Raw genomic sequence first — 18,688 nt, forward strand, 5'->3', positions numbered from 1 at the left:
ACCCTAGAAGGCCAAGGATCACATCAGACTCACGACAGACAGCTGTAAACAATTGTGACTATTGGTGCTCTATCCATTACACCACAAGCTTTTATGCTTCCCTAGCCAAACTTGTTTGTTAACCATTGTCAAACATGCTGCTGGAGCCAGCACACCTACAAACTGATGTTTAGACGTATACACTTCAATGACATTGCAGTCACAGAAACACAACATCCAATGTCTGTAAACTTTCACCATGTGCATGTGAACGATAATGTATGAAACAGAAGAATATAAAACATGCTAAATTATAAAGAAAGAATTCCTCTCATGAGGAAAAACATGTTGAAAGAGCACCTCATGTAAGGCGATATTTTTTCCAAACCAGACTATTCCTGTCATTCACCTCCCACAGAGGTGGGCCCCAGTCATAACTGAGCAGTGAATGTGAGGAGTGGAGTCCAGTGCTGTATGTGTCTACAGATTCCTCAGAGCCTACCAGCTAGTTGTTACTTTTAGCAGCCGACCCATTCATCCAAACTCCCTTAAGCCCACATCGGGGAGAAAAGGTAATATCATTTTAGCATTTCCCGCTGTTGGCCAGTCAGTGAGGGATGAACTGTGTAGGCCTACATAACACTTGCTTTGAGTCAATATGTATGATGCAAAATAAGGGTAATTTAAAAACCACAAGGAATCCCAATTGTACCCCTACAAACATTTTAGCTTGAAGAATAATACAACTGCCCTTGTGGTTCTCCATAATCTGGAGTAAATGAAAGCCAAAAGGTTAACAGTTTCCCTGGCAAGAAAAGGATGGACCCAACTCAACATTATCGTCAGAATCACATACAGACAAATCTTACTGTACTATTGGACACATATGGCTATGTGGATGCACACACACACACACACACACACACACACACACACACACACACACACACACACTACTCTTCCTATCACCTACTCTCTTAAACCCTATAAACATCTTGTCCCTGAAAGTTGCCATCTCTAAAAAGTTGTTCAACTCCTCACTCAACCCTTCCGAGAAGAAAAAGTCTGCTCTGTTTGCAGATCAAATCCTATTTTATTTGGGTTTAGATATAGTCTTGAAATATTCCAGAGGTGAAGATTAGTTTGAAGAGAGGTGAAACACCATCTGCTCTGAAAATGGTAAGGGAATAACACATGTTGCTGTCAACAAGCCAGGGACCATATAGGATTAATAGTAATGTCTTATAACTAAAAGTATAACACATCATGGTGACTGTTGAATTTTCTTAATTAATTTGATGCAGCTAGAGTAAACAATTGTTCTTCTTGGTTTGGGGTGAGAAGTAAGAAATCGTATTAAGTCATCAGTGAGGAAGAAAAGAGAAGAATAGAGTGGTTGTCCACATGTGTTAGTTTGTTGTCCAGATGTTTGAGTAAACAAATCATTGATGACACAAGCAGTGAAATATGCCAACTTTGCCTGTGACCTGAAGGAAATGATGATGATAGCGATTTCCCATAAATCCTCATTCCATTCAAATTACTAGTCCACTACCACATCTGAAATAAAGTTATTTGATCTGTTTGTTCATTCCTCCTTGTTCTTGTATTACAGCAAGTGTATACTGTAGTCTTTAACAGTCTCTTGTGTTAATAAAGAGTGTGCAGGCAAGTGTGTCTGTTGCTGTGTGTGTGTGTGTGTGTGTGTGTGTGTGTGTGTGTGTGTGTGTGTGTGTGTGTGTGTGGGGGGGGTTTTCATGACCTGTGTGCATGCATTAGTGTTTGCTGATGTTTAGCGGTGTGAACCAGTAGCTTTGTGAGAGGGAACATGTATAATTTCAGGGGCCAAAACACACGTATGATTTAAAGACAGCCTGTGGCACCTGTGGTTTAATGGGCTGGTTCATGAATACTGTTTACAAGTGAAGGACTCAGGAAATGATGATGGCTACAGTCACAGTGAGTCACCAAACATATGACAACTCAAGTCAGTTGTTCAAACGCTGCCATCAAGTCACATTTATAACTGTATCTATAAAAAGGAGTGTTAAAATAAATGTAAGGTTTGGGTACTACATGATACTATACCAAGAGTTCACCTTTAACTTTTAACTTTTAGATTTAACTTCAGCAAGAAAGTAAGAAAAAGACAAACGTAAACCAACACATCAGTTACAGTTAATCTACATACCAAAGAGCAGGAAATGAAGAGAAAAAGTCAACGCCTCTAAATATGCTGATTTGTGGGCACTAAGGGATGAAGATTTGGATTCTGTAAAAAGACAAAAAAGGAAACTAAACCCTACAAGCTTGGAAAAACGGTTGATTTGTTTTGTCTAGCAAAAACACAAAAATAAATAAATCAACCGACACAAACCGTTTACTGACATGGCGTAGACAAGCTCAGCATTTATGTCATACCATTTCCAATATGTAATCATGTTCTATATTTATTATTATAATGGATAACCAAGATCAAGTAAAACTTGGGAAATCGTTGGCAGGCTAAATCTAAAAACATCAAATCAGGAAAGCATTTAAATTCTTCTTTCTAATCACATTTGAAGTCAAATAATGTTGTGCTGGCAGCTATACTGATAAATTCAGCCAAGGGGAGAGGGGGGGGGGGCGGAGGAGACCGAAGTGTAGGCTACGCTCAGCTGCAGGGGCTCACACAACAATATGACTCCAGTCCCACTGCGCGTCAGACACACAGCATAGCCATCCAAGGAATCAAACTGGAGAACTCCTGAAACTGAATGCGGACTTTTTACTTTTCCATCGGGATTTTTGAATTATTTCAAGTGCGTGTTTCGTTTTGTAGCCTACTACAGCTATTGAAGTGAGGTGAGGTTAACTGTAGATAACTGTATTCAAATGTATTAGTAGCTTTGCATACGAGTTTGCCTGTAACATTATTATATGATTGTCTTTATAACCATGCTGGCTCCATGTGTGCACTCTTATCAAAACTAGTATCCTCAGTCATTTCATAATGTCCACAAATTGTTATAAATAAATAATGCATGATGAATGCTAGCTCAGTTGGAGTGACGTGATGCAAGTTTGTCTTTTTTAAGGATAAGTAGGCTGGAAGAAAAACTGCTGCTTTTCTTTGCTTTATCCGATAATACAACTCTGTCTGTCTGTTATTATTAATATTTGGAGTAACGGTTTGACACGCTGTGCCTCCAGATGGGTTTCATTTATGGTTAAGGACTGAGTCTAGCCCCCCTTGTCCGTGCAGCCGAAGCCCCATCCCCGTGCACAATGAGTGTGTGTGTCTGCAAAGCTTCATACCTGCGGAGGTGGATGCTGACGGCTCTGTTGTTCTTGGCTGCTGCGCTGCCTACGAGTGCCGACTGCCCCCGATCCTGCGCCTGTCATGTTCCCACCGAAGTGCACTGCACCTTCAGATACCTGACCGCAGTACCTAACCACATCCAGCCAGCTGTGGAAAGAATTAACCTCGGGTGAGCTTTCGCTTTCTTTCCAGCTTCTAGCTGAGTAAAGAACTGAAAATAAGCCTATGGGGAAGGAATATGCTATAGGCCTATTTGATGGATTTAAAACACAGATTGCATAAGCAGAAATAACATTATACTCACTCCAAACACCTGTCTTTTCAAAGTTTAAACGAACTGAGTAAAATAAATAACTAGTCAAACTCGAAATAAAAATTCAAAATTCAGTTTTTTGTTCCTGTTCATTGACCGTCCCAGATTAGCTAGCATAGCCTACTTTATGTGTTTAGGAGGTCACTCACATTGGTTCGGCCTACAATTCTTAATTCTTAATTTGTTAAAGTAAGCCAAGGTAAGATAAGTTATATCACTTAACTTAACTAGGACACTTTTGGGGTCTAATACAAATGTACATAACCAGCAACTGCTAGCTAGCTACTCAGTTCAAGACGGTCTCTTTGTAAGTGAATATGAGTGGGCTAAATGGCTACATTCCTAAATTGGCTTCTAGTCCACTTCCCGTCCTCAAGGAATAGCCACGCCCCGCCCTGCCCTGTTGCTACTTTAGCTTCTGTTTTAATCTATTATTTACTATCTATGGTTTTAATAGGTCCATGGTTTTAAAGGTTTCTCTCAAAAACCTGAAACATGGTGGTGTGTCCAGTTTGGGACGGATTCTAAAACCTCTTTCTCAGCACCTAAATAAAAAAAAAACATCAAAGGAATCACTTAGCCTACACAAGTGTTTTAATTAAGAGACAGTCCGTTTTAAGTCCCTGCTGATGTACATGCTGGCTCAATGATAGGCCTAAACCCTGGGTCACTCATGGACTAGGCTCCAATGATACCCCGCCATAAAGCCCTATACAGTCCCAAATTGTGTTCATATCTTGTGTGCACAAGATATATTTAACCTACTATAAATTTATATGAATCTCTAACAACTTTAGGTGCACAAATCCTTAAAATGGAGAGAACTCGAATCAAGTTTTATTCTAACCTATGTAACATAGGCTAATGAAATCCCTGCTGCTCTTGCAAGTTGGCTACACACTGGATATAATAATAATAGCCCTAAGGTTCTGGTCCTGATAGGTGATTTTTTTTTTTAATATTAATTTATTTTGCCTTGTGTATTAAAAAAAAATCACTCATTCTGATTATACCCTTTCCTAATTGTATAAGACTGTTTGACATCTTTCAAACTCTTCACCTGTCAGGCCAAAACAATTCAAGTATGTTCATGTTGCTTATAGCCTAACATGCATTGTAGTAGCACTATCAATCATTTACCAGAATAGCCCACTCATCTTCAAACTGAGCAGAGGTCTCATCTGAAAGAGTAATTTAAAACACTTGTGTTGCATGCATGGCCTAAAATGAGACTTGTTTCATTGTGCATTCACTTCCATAAACTAGTATGGGAAACATTTCAGCTGATAAGCTAAAGTAATGTTTTATTCTTCTGCTTTTAGATACAACAGCATATCTGTCTTGAGAGAAAATGATCTCTCAGGCCTTGAGAACTTAGAGCTATTGATGCTGCATAGCAACACAATCTACAGTATTGAAGACAGGGCCTTCCAAGACCTCAAGTCCTTACAGGTAAGATCATGTTTTTGTCAGTCTCTTGTGAGCAGATGATATTTCCTATGATATTGGAATACAAGGTCACTGTACTGGACTATTAAACACACATAGTACATTAACACTATAAGCTTCACAAACATAACCCTATTGTGGGGATTGTATAGTGGATTGCATAACAGTCCACCTGTATTTATTTTTTATAAAGGATGACTGATTGTTTACTTTTTCCAGACTAAAAATATAATTGCTTTTTTTGACATAATTTGATAGAATCCAGGCTGTTGTGTGTTAATATTCACAAGTCAACGTCCTTTTACAAACATCCCCAACTTCTTAACCATGTGCCCACAGGTTCTTAAGATGTCCTTTAATAAAGTAAAGGAAATTAACAAAGAGACATTCAAAGGTCTGGATAGTCTGGTGAGACTCCACATGGACCACAACCACATTGAGTTCATCAGCCCAGAGGCTTTCTATGGTCTAACCAACCTACAGTTGGTCCACATTGAGGGGAACCACCTTCAGCAGCTCCACCCAGACACATTCATCACACTGAGACACAGCCAGGTGTTCAGGCTTTCCTCAGTAAGAAACATCCACCTATCGGACAACCTCCTCACCAATTTGCCTTCAGATATTTTCTCAGGCTGCAGCCAGTTAGAGAACCTCTTCCTGCATGGCAACCCATGGACTTGTGATTGCCGTATGAAGTGGTTCTCTGTTTGGTCACAGAGAAACACAGGTGAGGAATGTGTGTTGGCTTGTTTTACAGTGTGAAAGCATTTAAAAGTTGTAAGGTTGTAACATATTTACAAGGGAAGATAACAGCTTCATTCTTAATGAAGGCATCTCTCTTCATCTAAAAAATTTCTCTTATATGAATGCAACAAAGAAAAAAGATAATTGTTCTAAATCTTGATAAGTCCACATTTGCTTGCAGCTTTCATTAGACACTTTTGGTAAAGTTGCTAACTCCATTTGTATTTTAAGACATTATTCAACTCAAACGTTTGAAGTGGTTTGTTTTTTTCCTGTCAACTAATAATGGATGAGATTGTATCCAACACAATAATGACCTATACAAGGTAAACATACTTTTGGGAAGAGACATCACTAGCGGCAGAGAACATATCCTTTTCTCATCATGAGGGAAACAGAAAAAACTAAATACACAGGAGAATTCACTCATGAATTACAATTGTGTAGGGTGTTGATCTTTTCTACTTCACAAGTTTTACTGATTTGTTTTAATTTATCTGGCCCATAATGTGGAAACTGTAGATTTTCTTTTTTGACATGCAACCAACTACATGCTACTCAACTTGATTTAAATGTTTTCAGGTGTACTGAAATGCAAGCGGGACAGGAGATATCAGAATGGCCAGCTGTGTCCTAGTTGTGAAAATCCTGACCATTACCACAACAGACCGCTATCCCTTCTCTCCACTGATGCCTTCACTTGTACCAAACCTTGGATCCAACCCCATTTGAAGCAGAAAAACATCAGCCTGGATGAGGGAAGTTTTACTCCAGTTTCCCCCAAGGACTTCATCGCCCCTTTAGGCTCCATACAAATAAAACTGACTGACCAGTTTCACAATGATGCCAGTCTATCCTGCACTGTCCAGAGGCCCTCTGCTTTCGAGGACCAGACATTAACATACAAGGAGGAAGAGGGAAACAATGTCACTATGCTAAGGGCTGGAATTACTACATATTTGGTGTGTAACATTGACCATGAACACATACAGCAGCTTTGGCAGATCCTGGCAGCCTATAGTGACTCTGCTTTGAGACTAGAGAGAGGCTTAATGCTGGCCAGAAGCCCTGAAATGGTGTACAGGTATAGTCAGATGAAAACAAATGAGGCTGAAGAAGAAAATCACGCAAACATAGAGGCTGAAATTAAAGCCTCACCTGCATGGTTGATGCAGGGAGAGGTGAGCTTCCAGCTCGACCGCACTACTACCACTTTCTCTACTCTGCACATTAAGTACCAGTCCATGGTCAACCTACGTGTGGAAAACTCATCACCCAAGAGGGGCCGCTATTCTTGGACTATGATCAAGCAAGATAATCAAACCAAGACTGAGCACACTGTACTAACAGGTGGGAGTAAGAGATTATAATACCTAATAAACTACCTAATAGCTGATATTATCTTCCTTTCCTTCTACATCTTCCTAATTAAACTCTGAACTGGTGTATTCAAATCTACTGAGCATTAAAATGTCAGAGCTAGATTAGAAATGTCTTATACTGTATATCTAAGTCTGAAAGCAATAATATTTACTGATAATAATAATATTTAATAAATATTCTATCTTTAACACAGGTGGTGTGGCACAACTGAACTGTGAAATCCAGGGTGAGCCAAAGCCTATGCTGGAGTGGATTTTACCAGATGGAAGTAAGGTCAGAGCTCCTTACTCCAGCGAGGACAGCAGGATCATAATCAATGCGGAAGGGAAGCTCACTCTGCGAGGCGCAGATGCCTCAGACACAGGCCTCTACCGGTGCATTGCCACAAACTACCTGGATGCAGATATCCTCATCTTTCGAGTGACCGTCTTGTCCCCTGATGTGGAAGAGGTTGAGGTCAATGGTGTCCAACTCTCGAGGCGACAGGGTGAAAATCTGCTTTTTGACTGTAGCTCCTCAGGGAGTCCTAAGGCTTCGGTACAGTGGATTCTGCCTGATCAATCAGTACTAGACAAGTCCCACGGTAACAGGAAAGTGTTTGAAAATGGAACATTGCTCATTCAGGGCCTCACAGCAAGGGACAGAGGATTTTATAGATGTTTGGTTTCTAATGACATGGGAGTTGACCTGCTCGTGTCTCAGGTGACAGTGACTGAAGAAAGATCTGAGACTGTAACAGTAGTGGACAGTGAAGAATCAGGGATTGAAATAGAAGACAATGTGGACCCTAGCCTGAATGAAAACACAGTCAGCCTCAATGAGATTCCCTCTTCCAGTCCCTCTGACAGAACTAGTCAGGAATCCAGGACCATCACCTCAGATCGACCCTACCCCAGACTCAGGACACAGGGAAGAGGAGGTGCTGGAGGTAAACTGGGACAGAGGAGAAGGGGACCAATCAGCAACAGGCGCATCTGGAGTAGTAGAGTCTTTGATAAGGCTTCCAGGAAAGTGGACTCACAGAAATTTGCTGAATTTATGAAAAAGGCTCAAGAGGGATCGAGAAAACAGACAGGCACAGTGAATGGGAAGATAAAGTATGCAGACTCAAACACTGATCTTTCTGGTGATGGTGAAATTGGATCTGGTGAGGATCATAATGAAGATCATCTCATCACTGTGCCGAGAATGGTCACACAAGAGAACTGGCTGCCTGAAACTGTAAAAGCCACACAGACAGTTCAGGGTAGTAATGTAGCAGGGGCGCATCAAACTGATGACATGGAAACTACAGTCAGCCACTATATTGATTTCAGTCAAGTGTCAGAGGATACAAACACACCAACAACAAAGTCATATATGCAGTCAGGTGTTACACCAATCAAGTTCACATTCCCACACAATCCAACAGAAAACATTGAAAGTCAGAGTGATGCAGTTACACCATATGACACATTTTCACACAACACAGGCCTTTCCAGTTTTGATGAGACCACTAAATATTATGGGCTAGAAAAAAATAACAAGCCTGACTCAAAAGGGTTCCCAGCCACTCTCCAACTCACTGTGACAGACCTGTCACAAGAAACTCAGCTCCAGTTCTCAGGAGAACAACCTGCAGAAACATCCACCGGGGCAGAGCTCTCGTTTACCATAGACCCTCATGTCACTCCAATGGGGGATGGCCCAGGCCCAGTGGAGATGGTTGTCCATACATCCACAGACCCAGAAAGCCAGACGACATTCACTGCCATCACCACCACAGAAAGGCAGCAAGATGAGATAACCTTCCACACTACCCAAACAATCAAATCCCCACGCCTGCCTGCAGGATCCACCATCATCTCACGACAGCAAATCCAAATCATCCCACACAAGAACGGCAGAGGAGGGGGTCGCAGACGGACCCTCCAAGGACGCAGAAGGATCATTAAACCCAACAGGATTACTGACATACAGTCCATCATCAATAAACTTAAACAGCCCTCAGTGAAGAAGGAAGGGAATGCCACTGTGCCATATAGAATTGAACTAACAACAGGTAAGCAACCTTGTTTTTTAGGCAAATATACCGTAACCTTTTTTTGTGAAGTACTTGTTCTTTAACTGATATTTTGTGTGTCTGTATAATTTTCCTTTTTGTCTTTCACCACAGACTGTAACGGTGATGAAGACAAAAGAAAAACAGCAACCACGGATCTACAGGTTGTCACACCAACAGAACAACCTTTCCCAACACAAAAAACTACAGCCTCTCCCACAAACAATTACATTTCCTCAAATGCCCCCCTTACCCATACAGAGTCTAAGCCAGAGGTTTCCAGCGACTACATAACCTCTGCTGATGCTCCTGAGTTTGACCCTACAATGAATCCATTTTTTACAGCAAATAAAGAAATTTCAGTCTCCACCACAGCCATTACCTCTACAGCTGCATCTAAGATTATCCGTGGAAAAATTCCGTGGAACAGGCTCTTTGGAGGCAAAGAGAGGGAAAGGATACTGGGTAGGCTAAGGAGGCCATTCATCACCCCAAAGACCACAACTACAGCTGAAACTACAACAGTGACCCCAACCACGACCCCTGCTGCCATGCCCACTACCTACACAAACTCGATGGTTGAACCTGTGACTCTGACCCCACCAAGACACACTGGGAGCAAAGAAGGTTCAACAGATGAAGACTATGGAGATTTGTCCTCTGCAGATTTTGAATTTACAACACTGGGACCCAGCCTTCCCCATACAACTACCAGTTCATCATATTACTCCAAATCTTCCACCACTGCTGAAACACCACCAGAATCTGAGAATCTACCTTCCCCACCTACTGTCAACCCACCTTTAAGGGAAATTCCTGACGAAACCATATCATCTGGGTCTGGGGGACTACCTGATGATTGGTTTGAAATCAGACACAGGCCTGGTGGGACTGGAGGACGGCAAGGGCAGAGGAGAAGACCGGTAAAGGGCAGGAGACCCTTTAAGAAACCTGTTATCACTAAATTGCACCCTACTACCACAACTGACGATTTAACTACCGAGGTAACAACTATTGCAACTACAATAGAGACAACCACATTGCCACAACAGACTGTTTCACTCTACAAGCCCCTGTACACACCATCCAGGAAAGACGACAGGACTATAGTAGCTGTTTTCACTGACGAAACGTTAGAGGAAGATACTGACCTGTATGAAGACATTGACTGGAGCACATCTAGCAGTTTACCAGCCTATCCCTCATCAAAAATACCTATGATCCCGTCAACCACATTTATCCCCACCACAACATTTATGCCAACTACCAAAAAAGGGCCATACACAACAGCTCAAACCAGAGTCCACAGCAACATCACACCAGCTACACAGAGGAATGATGTACACACCACTCGTAGACCACCAATGCAGAGAGTCAGGCCAACTTTGCAAAGCAGTGGTTCCAGACACAGTCCTGGTAAAGGCTTTACCTTTGATACAATGACCATCCTTCGAGCAGAGAAAGGCTATACCAACATCCCTGACCCATACAACGATATAGACAGACACAACGCCATCTCTAGTGTGTATAACCATGTTACTGGCAATGAAGCTACAAGTGCCAAGATTGGTGGTTTTGAATCTACTACAAATGTCATGACAAGCAAACCTAGGATTGTTGGGGGCAATGCAGCTAGCTTCACTGTGTTATCCAACTCAGACGCTTTCCTGCCATGTGAGGCTGTTGGAAACCCTCAGCCAGTTGTAACCTGGAAACGCTTCTCCTCAAGCACAGGTAAAAAAAAACAAAAAACAATTAGATTTAATGTTATAATTTAGAAGATCAACACATATAGAAAAAAGTTAAGGTGTTTGTTAAAGTATGTAATAGGCCATATCATTTTTTTTTTTTTTATATTTTCAGCCGCTGTTATTACTTATATTATTATTATTATTATTATTATTATTATTATTATTATTATTATTATTATTATTATTATTATTATTATTATTATTATTTGTAGCTACTTATATTTTTTAAATATTTATTTTAAAGAGCGGGAACATTGTGCTGAATGTTACTTAGAAGATATTCTTTGTCTTTTTCTTGCAGGTAGCACTATTACCATCAAGGGGAGGATGGGCAAGTTTGAGGTGATGAGCAATGGCACACTGTTGATCCAGAATGCCAGCATCAAGGACCGTGGCCAGTACGTCTGTCTAGTTGAGAATGACCATGGATCAGATAAACTTATTGTTACCCTCTCTGTGGTAGCCTACCCATCACGCATCTTGGAGCCAAAAATGCGTGACATAAAGACTCACGCTGGAAACACTGTGGAGATTAAATGTAAATCAGAGGGACGCCCCACACCCATGATATCCTGGATCTTGTCCAACCGAACCCAGGTCAGGGGTCAAAACGCAGAGAAGGGAAGGGTGTCAGTATCTGTTGAGGGGACTCTGGTCATTGAGCAGGTGTCTGTGTATGACAGAGGTCATTACAAGTGCATCGCCAGTAATCCAGCTGGAGCTGATACTGCAACAGTCCGTTTGCAGGTGGTGGCAGCTCCACCAGGCATTGTGGAGGAGAAACGGCAGCAGGTGAAAGCTGGTGTAGGACTAAACTTGTGGCTACCCTGCAGTGGCAAAGGCAGCCCTCAGCCTTCCATTCACTGGGTCCTCCACGATGGGTCAATCGCTCCATCTGCAAAACCTGCAAGCAACACAAGGATATCAGTGTATGTGAATGGAACCCTTCACATTAAGGATGTGACTCCAGCAGACACTGGGAAGTATGAATGTATTGCTACTAGTTCTACTGGCTCAGAGAGAAGGGTGGTGACTCTGACAGTGGAGAGGCAAGAGTCTACACCTAAAATATTGGAGACATCCCAGCGCACAACAGAGTTGTTCTACGGGAACCAGCTGAGACTAAACTGTTCAGCTATAGGTGACCCTACACCCAGGATCATCTGGAGGCTGCCCTCTAAAGCTTTGGTGGACCAATGGCACAGGTAAAAATTCAGTGGCAGTATGGCTATCATTTTAAATAAAATAGATAAAACATGTTATAAGGCTCTGCTGAACCCGCATAGAAACTTTATTGTTTTGAGAAGTGTGTACTTCAGAATTATCAAAGTCAGCGATTGATGTGATGGATAGTGATTCAAATTATTTTGTAATCAGGTAATTACATAGTGTAACCATACTGTAAAGGTGGACTCGGTGACTCTGGAGAATGATTGTTGTCAAAATCACTTTTTGTCAAAATCAGTGAATATCTCCTCATGATCCGCTACTTGTCCTTACTGTGTGTGTGATGATGTCAGTACACAGCCTAGGCTCTGTAAACTGGTATGTAAACAAAGGGGCGCACAGGTAGTTTATCGTGAGAAGATATTTACTGATTTTGACAAAAAGCAATTTTGACCACAAGAATTCTACGGAATTGCTGACTCCACTTTTAAATCTAATCAAAGTGAAATCATACAATACATACTGTATATGAGTAATGCATTAATGAGGGGGGGGGGGGGGAACAAAGGTTAGGCACTTAGCGGGCACAGCTCACTGATATCTGAGGGCATTTCATCTTTTTAGTCTTACGTACATCATATATTATATTGTGTCTGTAAACAATCTGTATGACCTACACATCCAACTTCAAAGAAAAAAACATTCAGGAAGAAAACTGAAAGTTTGTTATGACATGACAATGCAGTCCTTTTGTGATTCAATTCATGCCCAACCCCTTGGCTTCTCGGCATTTCCATTGGCAGTGGTGGTTAGTGCTTGGTTCTTTTTATTTGCAACTAAAACGTTCTCATGAGTGGGTTATTTTATGTGTTTTTTGTTCCTCTATTTAAATGCTTGTGACTAAATGTTTTCATTGTTAATAGGGTCATGACTGTGGTGAGCGAAAGCACAAGACACAGTTTTGTATGGAATGGTTATAAATCTGACTATATGTTTTTAAAAACAATAATTGCGTGTGTTTGTGTGAATGTGTGTGAATGTGTGTTTGTGTGAGAAACTTTTGCTCTAGTAAATGGTGCTTCCTTGTTTTTTTCAGGCATTATTGCCTTTTCCAAATAGTAAGTCTTTTTTCTGTCATGTATTCCTACAGGATGGGCAGCAGAATTCAGGTCCTGGATAATGGTACTCTTATTGTTAACATGATGAGTGATAAAGATGCTGGAGACTATCTTTGTGTGGCACGAAGCAAAATGGGTGATGATCTCCAACTCATGACGGTTAGTGTGTCAATGAAGCCTGCCAAGATAGAGCCTAAGCTCTTTGTAAAGAAGCAGGTACACTACGGTAATGAGTTGAAGGTTGACTGTAAAGCTTCAGGAGCACCAAAGCCAGAGATCTCCTGGGGTCTACCAGATGGTACAGTAGTCAACAGCGCTCTTCAATCTGATGCCAGCAGCGGAAGAGGACGAGCACGACGCTACACACTTTTCGACAATGGAACTCTCTACCTAAATCAGGTACGCAATGGCATATTATCTTTCTTCATGAAAGATAACCTTTTCAAAATACTAACATTACTGTCATGCTTCCCCAGGTTGGTATGTCAGAGGAAGGGGACTACACCTGCTATGCTGAGAACCAGGTTGGCAAAGATGAGATGCATGTACATATAAGCGTGGTGACCGCTGCCCCCAGGATAAGTCCAGCCAGCCAGACCTACGCCAGGGTGAAGCCAGGAGGGAACATCCGTTTTGACTGTGAAGCACTTGGGGAACCCAAACCCAAGATCCTATGGTTGCTGCCCTCAAATGATGTAATTGGAGCATCTAATGAACGCTACCTGATGCATGTCAATGGCTCTTTGGATATAAGGGATGTGAAGATCAGCGATGCTGGGGAGTATGTTTGTATGGCTCGCAACCCTGCTGGAGAAAATAGACAAGTCTACAAGCTTGATATGGATGGGAATCCACCAGTGATCAATGGTTACCGGCAAAACAGGACTGTAATCAAAGATGTAGCTGCCAAATTCACCAGAAAATTAATAGACTGTAAGGCTGAGGGCGATCCCACTCCTAGTATCACTTGGATTATGCCCGATAACATCTTTCTGACAGCACCATACTTTGGCAGCAGGATTAATGTTCACCATAATGGGACATTAGAGATTCGTAATGTGCGCCCAACTGACACAGCCGAATTCATTTGCATGGCAAGGAATGATGGAGGAGAGGCAGTAATGGTGGTTCAGCTGGAGGTGAGCAGTATGCTCCGAAGGCCTATTTTCAAGAACCCCTTCAACGAACGTATTGTGTCTAGGATTGGCAAGACCACTGTTCTGAACTGCTCTGCTGATGGACTCCCAATGCCAGAAATTATTTGGACTTTGCCTAATGGAACACGGTTTTCTGGTGCACCCGACCATGACTCTAATCATCACCTAGGAAATGATGGGACTTTTACTATCTACAACCCTCGCAAAGAGGATGCTGGGAAATACCGCTGTGGTGCCAAGAATTTCATGGGCTATATAGAGAAGCTTATCATTTTGGATGTTGGGGAGAAGCCTTACATCTTGACAAGGCCTAGGGGCATTATACGTAGTGTGGCCGGAGAACCTCTCTTCCTTCATTGTCTCTCTGACGGGAGTCCCAGACCCAGAATCTACTGGACCATTCCTGCTGGCCACACACTAACTCGGCCTCAAGTCCTTGGGCGCTACCAGTTACTAGAGAATGGTACTTTGGTCATTAAGGATACTACTCTTCACGACAGAGGGAACTATATCTGCAGGGCTCGAAACGATGCTGGGGAGGCTGTGCTTACAGTCCCTGTTATAATCATTGCCTACCCTCCTCGGATCACAACAGGGCCTCCTCCCAGTGTAAAGGCATTGACTGGGACACCTTTCCAGCTCAACTGTGCCGCTACTGGGATCCCCAAACCAGAGATCATGTGGGAGCTGCCTGATCATTCAGTTCTGTCAGCAGCACAACAGGGCCGGCCTTTGGGTAGTGAACTGCTCCACCCTCAGGGCACACTTATAATTCAGAGGCCCACAGCCTCAGACTCTGGCACATACAAGTGCCTGGCCAAGAACCATCTGGGTACAGACTCAAAGGTCACATTTGTACATGTGCTGTGAGAGAAGGGCAAAAGCGAGGAAGAACAGTGGACTATCCAAATGTAAATATTAACTGACACACAGTCGCTCTTTTGTCTGCAATACAGTACATATTTTTTTCACATGTGGATTTGTGGGGATCACAGCTTGTGGAATATTATTAAAAAAGTGGTACATTTTGATTAAAAAAACAGGGCTCAAGAGATGAAAGGAAACAGACATTTTAAAGGGGAAAAAATTGGAAAGCTCAGCCTGCTAGAAAGTTGTTATTGTAACTTTGGAACTAGGGGTCTGGAAATTCATAGGTGGTTCTCATTAGGAGTGGTTCTCATGGGGGCAAACAGCCCAGTGCATTAAGTCAAACTAAAAGGGCTTTCTCTGACCTCCTCCACATAGTGATACTACTATTAGCACATACAGACTGTACAGAGCGGAGAACAAAATATGTAGCAGAGTAAAGGAAAGAAAAAAAGAGTGCTCCCTGGAGAGTTTTAATTCCCTCATGACATTGGCCAAAAGTTGGTGCTGTCATGTCCCGTTGCTTTGTCCTTTAAAATCAAATTTAAAAAGTCAGCAGACAGACTAAATAGTCAAATATTTTACGAGGACATTTATCGAATTTCAAAATGGAAGAATCTTTTTTTTTTTTTTTTTAATACATGTGGCTTGTTTTACACTGGATATATCTCTGCATGGACACGAAAGCGCTATCATACCTGAATTGATTCAGTTTCCTTGATTGTACTTTTTATGTTTTGATGACAGGTTAAAGCTAATTCCGTATGGCTATCCACAGTGAAGTTCATTGGTCAAAAAAACACTATCCATTTATTGTGGTTTACACAAGAAATTACAGAAATGTTATACATTATGATAATCTGTACAAATACAATATATGTATATCTTTTTGTAGTATCTACTTTATCAAAGTATGGGAGAGAAAAAATAAACTAAAAAGTAAAGATGGTTCATGTTTTTTTACAGTTAATATAAATATATAACATGCAACTAAACAATTTAATGAATGATGGTGAATGAATGTCATTGAGCAATGGTTAGACTAAGTAATGTTTGCTCTCTAACCTCACTCGTTTATAAGAAGAATTAATTTAAAAAATACCGTATGTCTTAAGGGCAATGGCTGGAAACATTTTTTCAGTAATTCACACCAATTGTGAACTGCCTGTAATGATGCTAATTTAAAGTACACCTAAAACCTTTTTGCAAGGCCTCATAAATAATGCTGTGACTCTTCCAAATGTAGAAACACTACTTTAAATAAAAGGTATACGTTTTTTTAAACCATGAAATTGACTGGGGTAGAGACTCTTTGAACGTAGCTTTTGGTTGTATCATAAAACATTTCTACATTTCTACTACTAGTATTTCCTGTCTGTTCTTGGTGCTAAAGCACTGAGGACAGTTTTAAACACAACCATTAATTTGGACATCATTCATTTACAGTGTCCTCCAACACCTTACAGCTGGGCTTCAATGGAGACTTGAGAAAAGGTCATTGTGTCTGTTCTAATAAATCAATCTTTAAGATCTCAGATCTCAGTTTTTCCAAAGTTTAGACAGTTACAGCCGTGTGATATAACCCAGAAAGATGTGTGGAGAGAGGGAATTGTCTTCCATAAACCTTGGAATGCGGGCTACTTGCTCCATGTATGGATAGAAAACTGCTTGCATATGTGAGCAAGGCGACAATTTAACACAAATTAAACAAAAACTAGTCAAGTTATGTCCTTAAAAGCAAAAAATGTTTTATGTGTTTCTTCAGTGTGGAAGACTGTTCATCTTTTGGACAATGGGTCTCTCTGTGGATGGCAAAACGTTTATTTGTTCAGTTCTGGTTTTACGGTTGATGTTTGAAGAAACAATATTTATGAGGATTTTAAACATGTGATTTTCTCATTTAGTTATTTCCTCTGGGTGTTTAAGGGAAAGGAGTTGAAGTCTATCGCACCATTTAAAATATGTTATTCTTATAAGGAGCTACTGAAAGAAGCCGCGTTTGTTTGTTTTTTCTGTCTGTGATTTTTTTACTTTTACCACATCAAATATACTGTACCCCCGAAACCCAATTTCTGGTTGTTAAAGTAAAACCTGACAAGGTGAAGAGTTGCACTAGCACTACTATTTCAAGACATATATAAACAAACCCTGTTTTTACACTAGATGGGGTAGGTAATAGTATGGCCCTTCCTTGGCCACCTCAGAGAATGTGGAAAAACAGAGCAAATCTTCACAGAATCACATGATAATTAGCCTGGATGATTGTCGTAATTATCCTAAAATCCACTTTCTCCAAGGGACTTTCAGTCCACACAAGTTACGATATTTTTCCTAGAAGCAATTCTTTGTTTTTCCACACTTTTTACCTCTACTTAAACAGTATATCTGGATTGAGCTACCAACCTGCTACTATCATACTACCTAATATTATACCACCAAGACTGTTGATCTCGCCAAGACAGTGTTGATCTTAGTCTGTAAACTATTTCCAAACTGCAGGAGACACTTAACAGTAGATATTTTGTCCCAAAAATATTTTCTATCTTCGGGTTCTAGGTCAGATCTGTTTAGTCACACAGTAACTCAGTGTTTCTACTTAAACATATCGAACTTTAGCACAAGCATTTATCCACTACAGTGCATGTGGCTGGGGTAGAGGCTCCGTGTTATTTTTTAAAGTTATTTGGTATAGCATAAAACATCTCTGATGAAGACATGTCAGAGTTCGTAGATGAGAGAAACCAGGGGAACGTTTAGACATTTTTCTGGTCTGTGGTATGAATTCCATTGTTAAACTAGAATGCTCGCAGCCTGAACATGGAAACTGAAATCTTGGGAGAGTGCTGCTGGGAGCTGACCAACAGCATTCTCAGATAATATTTCTCTGTTAGCTCACAGAGTCTGTCTTATTTCTTTGATGCTGCACCATTGGCAACAAGTCAAATTCCCCAGCAAAATTAAGCGGATCACTTGCGATCCAAGCTTATAGGTGTCAAATTTGTTTCAAAATATTAAACAAGGTTTTTCCATTACACACATGGCCTTGTTGACGCACACATATGCTTGCTCATACAGTAGATTGCGGAACCTCTTGGTACCTGGAATTTCGCACCAGGATCGTATAATCCACACATCCACCTTCCAGCCACAAGTAAGAAAGATTCATCTTTGCACTTCTCTGCCAGGTAAGATCTGTCACTCTGTGATGGTGGTTCCAGGTTTCTCGGATCACTGCTTCTCAGGAAATGACTCAGAGACATTTTTGGATAATCTCTCAGTTTTACCTGGAGCTAATATGTTGGCCTTTAGTGGGAAAAGAAAGTACACGGGTATAAATGTACATCTTTATATCAATAGCTCATTTGCTAGGGGATTGTACACTGCCCGGGCCAAAAAAAAGTCACACACTCAA

At 41.1% G+C, this 18,688-nt stretch overlaps 1 protein-coding gene across 2 annotated transcripts; it reads left to right on the forward strand.

Annotated features, from left to right (window-relative positions):
• Positions 1-2,697: 2,697 nt before the first annotated feature.
• On the forward strand, positions 2,698-17,385 carry igsf10 (immunoglobulin superfamily, member 10). Of its 2 annotated transcripts, none has more exons than XM_080053821.1 (10): positions 2,698-2,826; positions 3,227-3,452; positions 4,919-5,048; positions 5,385-5,775; positions 6,375-7,142; positions 7,369-9,216; positions 9,331-10,950; positions 11,269-12,172; positions 13,285-13,651; positions 13,729-17,385. In XM_080053821.1, the coding sequence occupies exons 2-10, from the start codon at positions 3,250-3,252 to the stop codon at positions 15,277-15,279; spliced, it is 7,782 nt and encodes a 2,593-aa protein (XP_079909947.1). In that variant the 5' UTR covers positions 2,698-2,826; positions 3,227-3,249; the 3' UTR covers positions 15,280-17,385. The 2 variants fall into 2 exon arrangements, with proteins under 2 accessions (XP_079909947.1, XP_079909946.1); XM_080053820.1 differs by having other exon boundaries at positions 2,707-2,826; positions 3,175-3,452.
• Positions 17,386-18,688: the final 1,303 nt, after the last annotated feature.

The sequence above is a fragment of the Ammodytes marinus genome (genome assembly GCF_949987685.1).
Source record: "Ammodytes marinus genome assembly, chromosome: 3".
Lineage (NCBI taxonomy): Eukaryota > Metazoa > Chordata > Actinopteri > Uranoscopiformes > Ammodytidae > Ammodytes > Ammodytes marinus.

What these genes read in the sequence shown, in the direction of transcription:
- igsf10 (XM_080053821.1), top strand. Translation starts at nt 3,250, where the DNA reads ATGAGTGTGTGTGTCTGCAAAGCTTCATACCTGCGGAGGTGGATGCTG. An exon ending in GTGGAAAGAATTAACCTCGG is followed by an intron (nt 3,453 to 4,918) that starts GTGAGCTTTCGC and finishes TTCTGCTTTTAG; the next exon opens with ATACAACAGCATATCTGTCT. An exon ending in TTGGTGGACCAATGGCACAG is followed by an intron (nt 12,173 to 13,284) that starts GTAAAAATTCAG and finishes GTATTCCTACAG; the next exon opens with GATGGGCAGCAGAATTCAGG.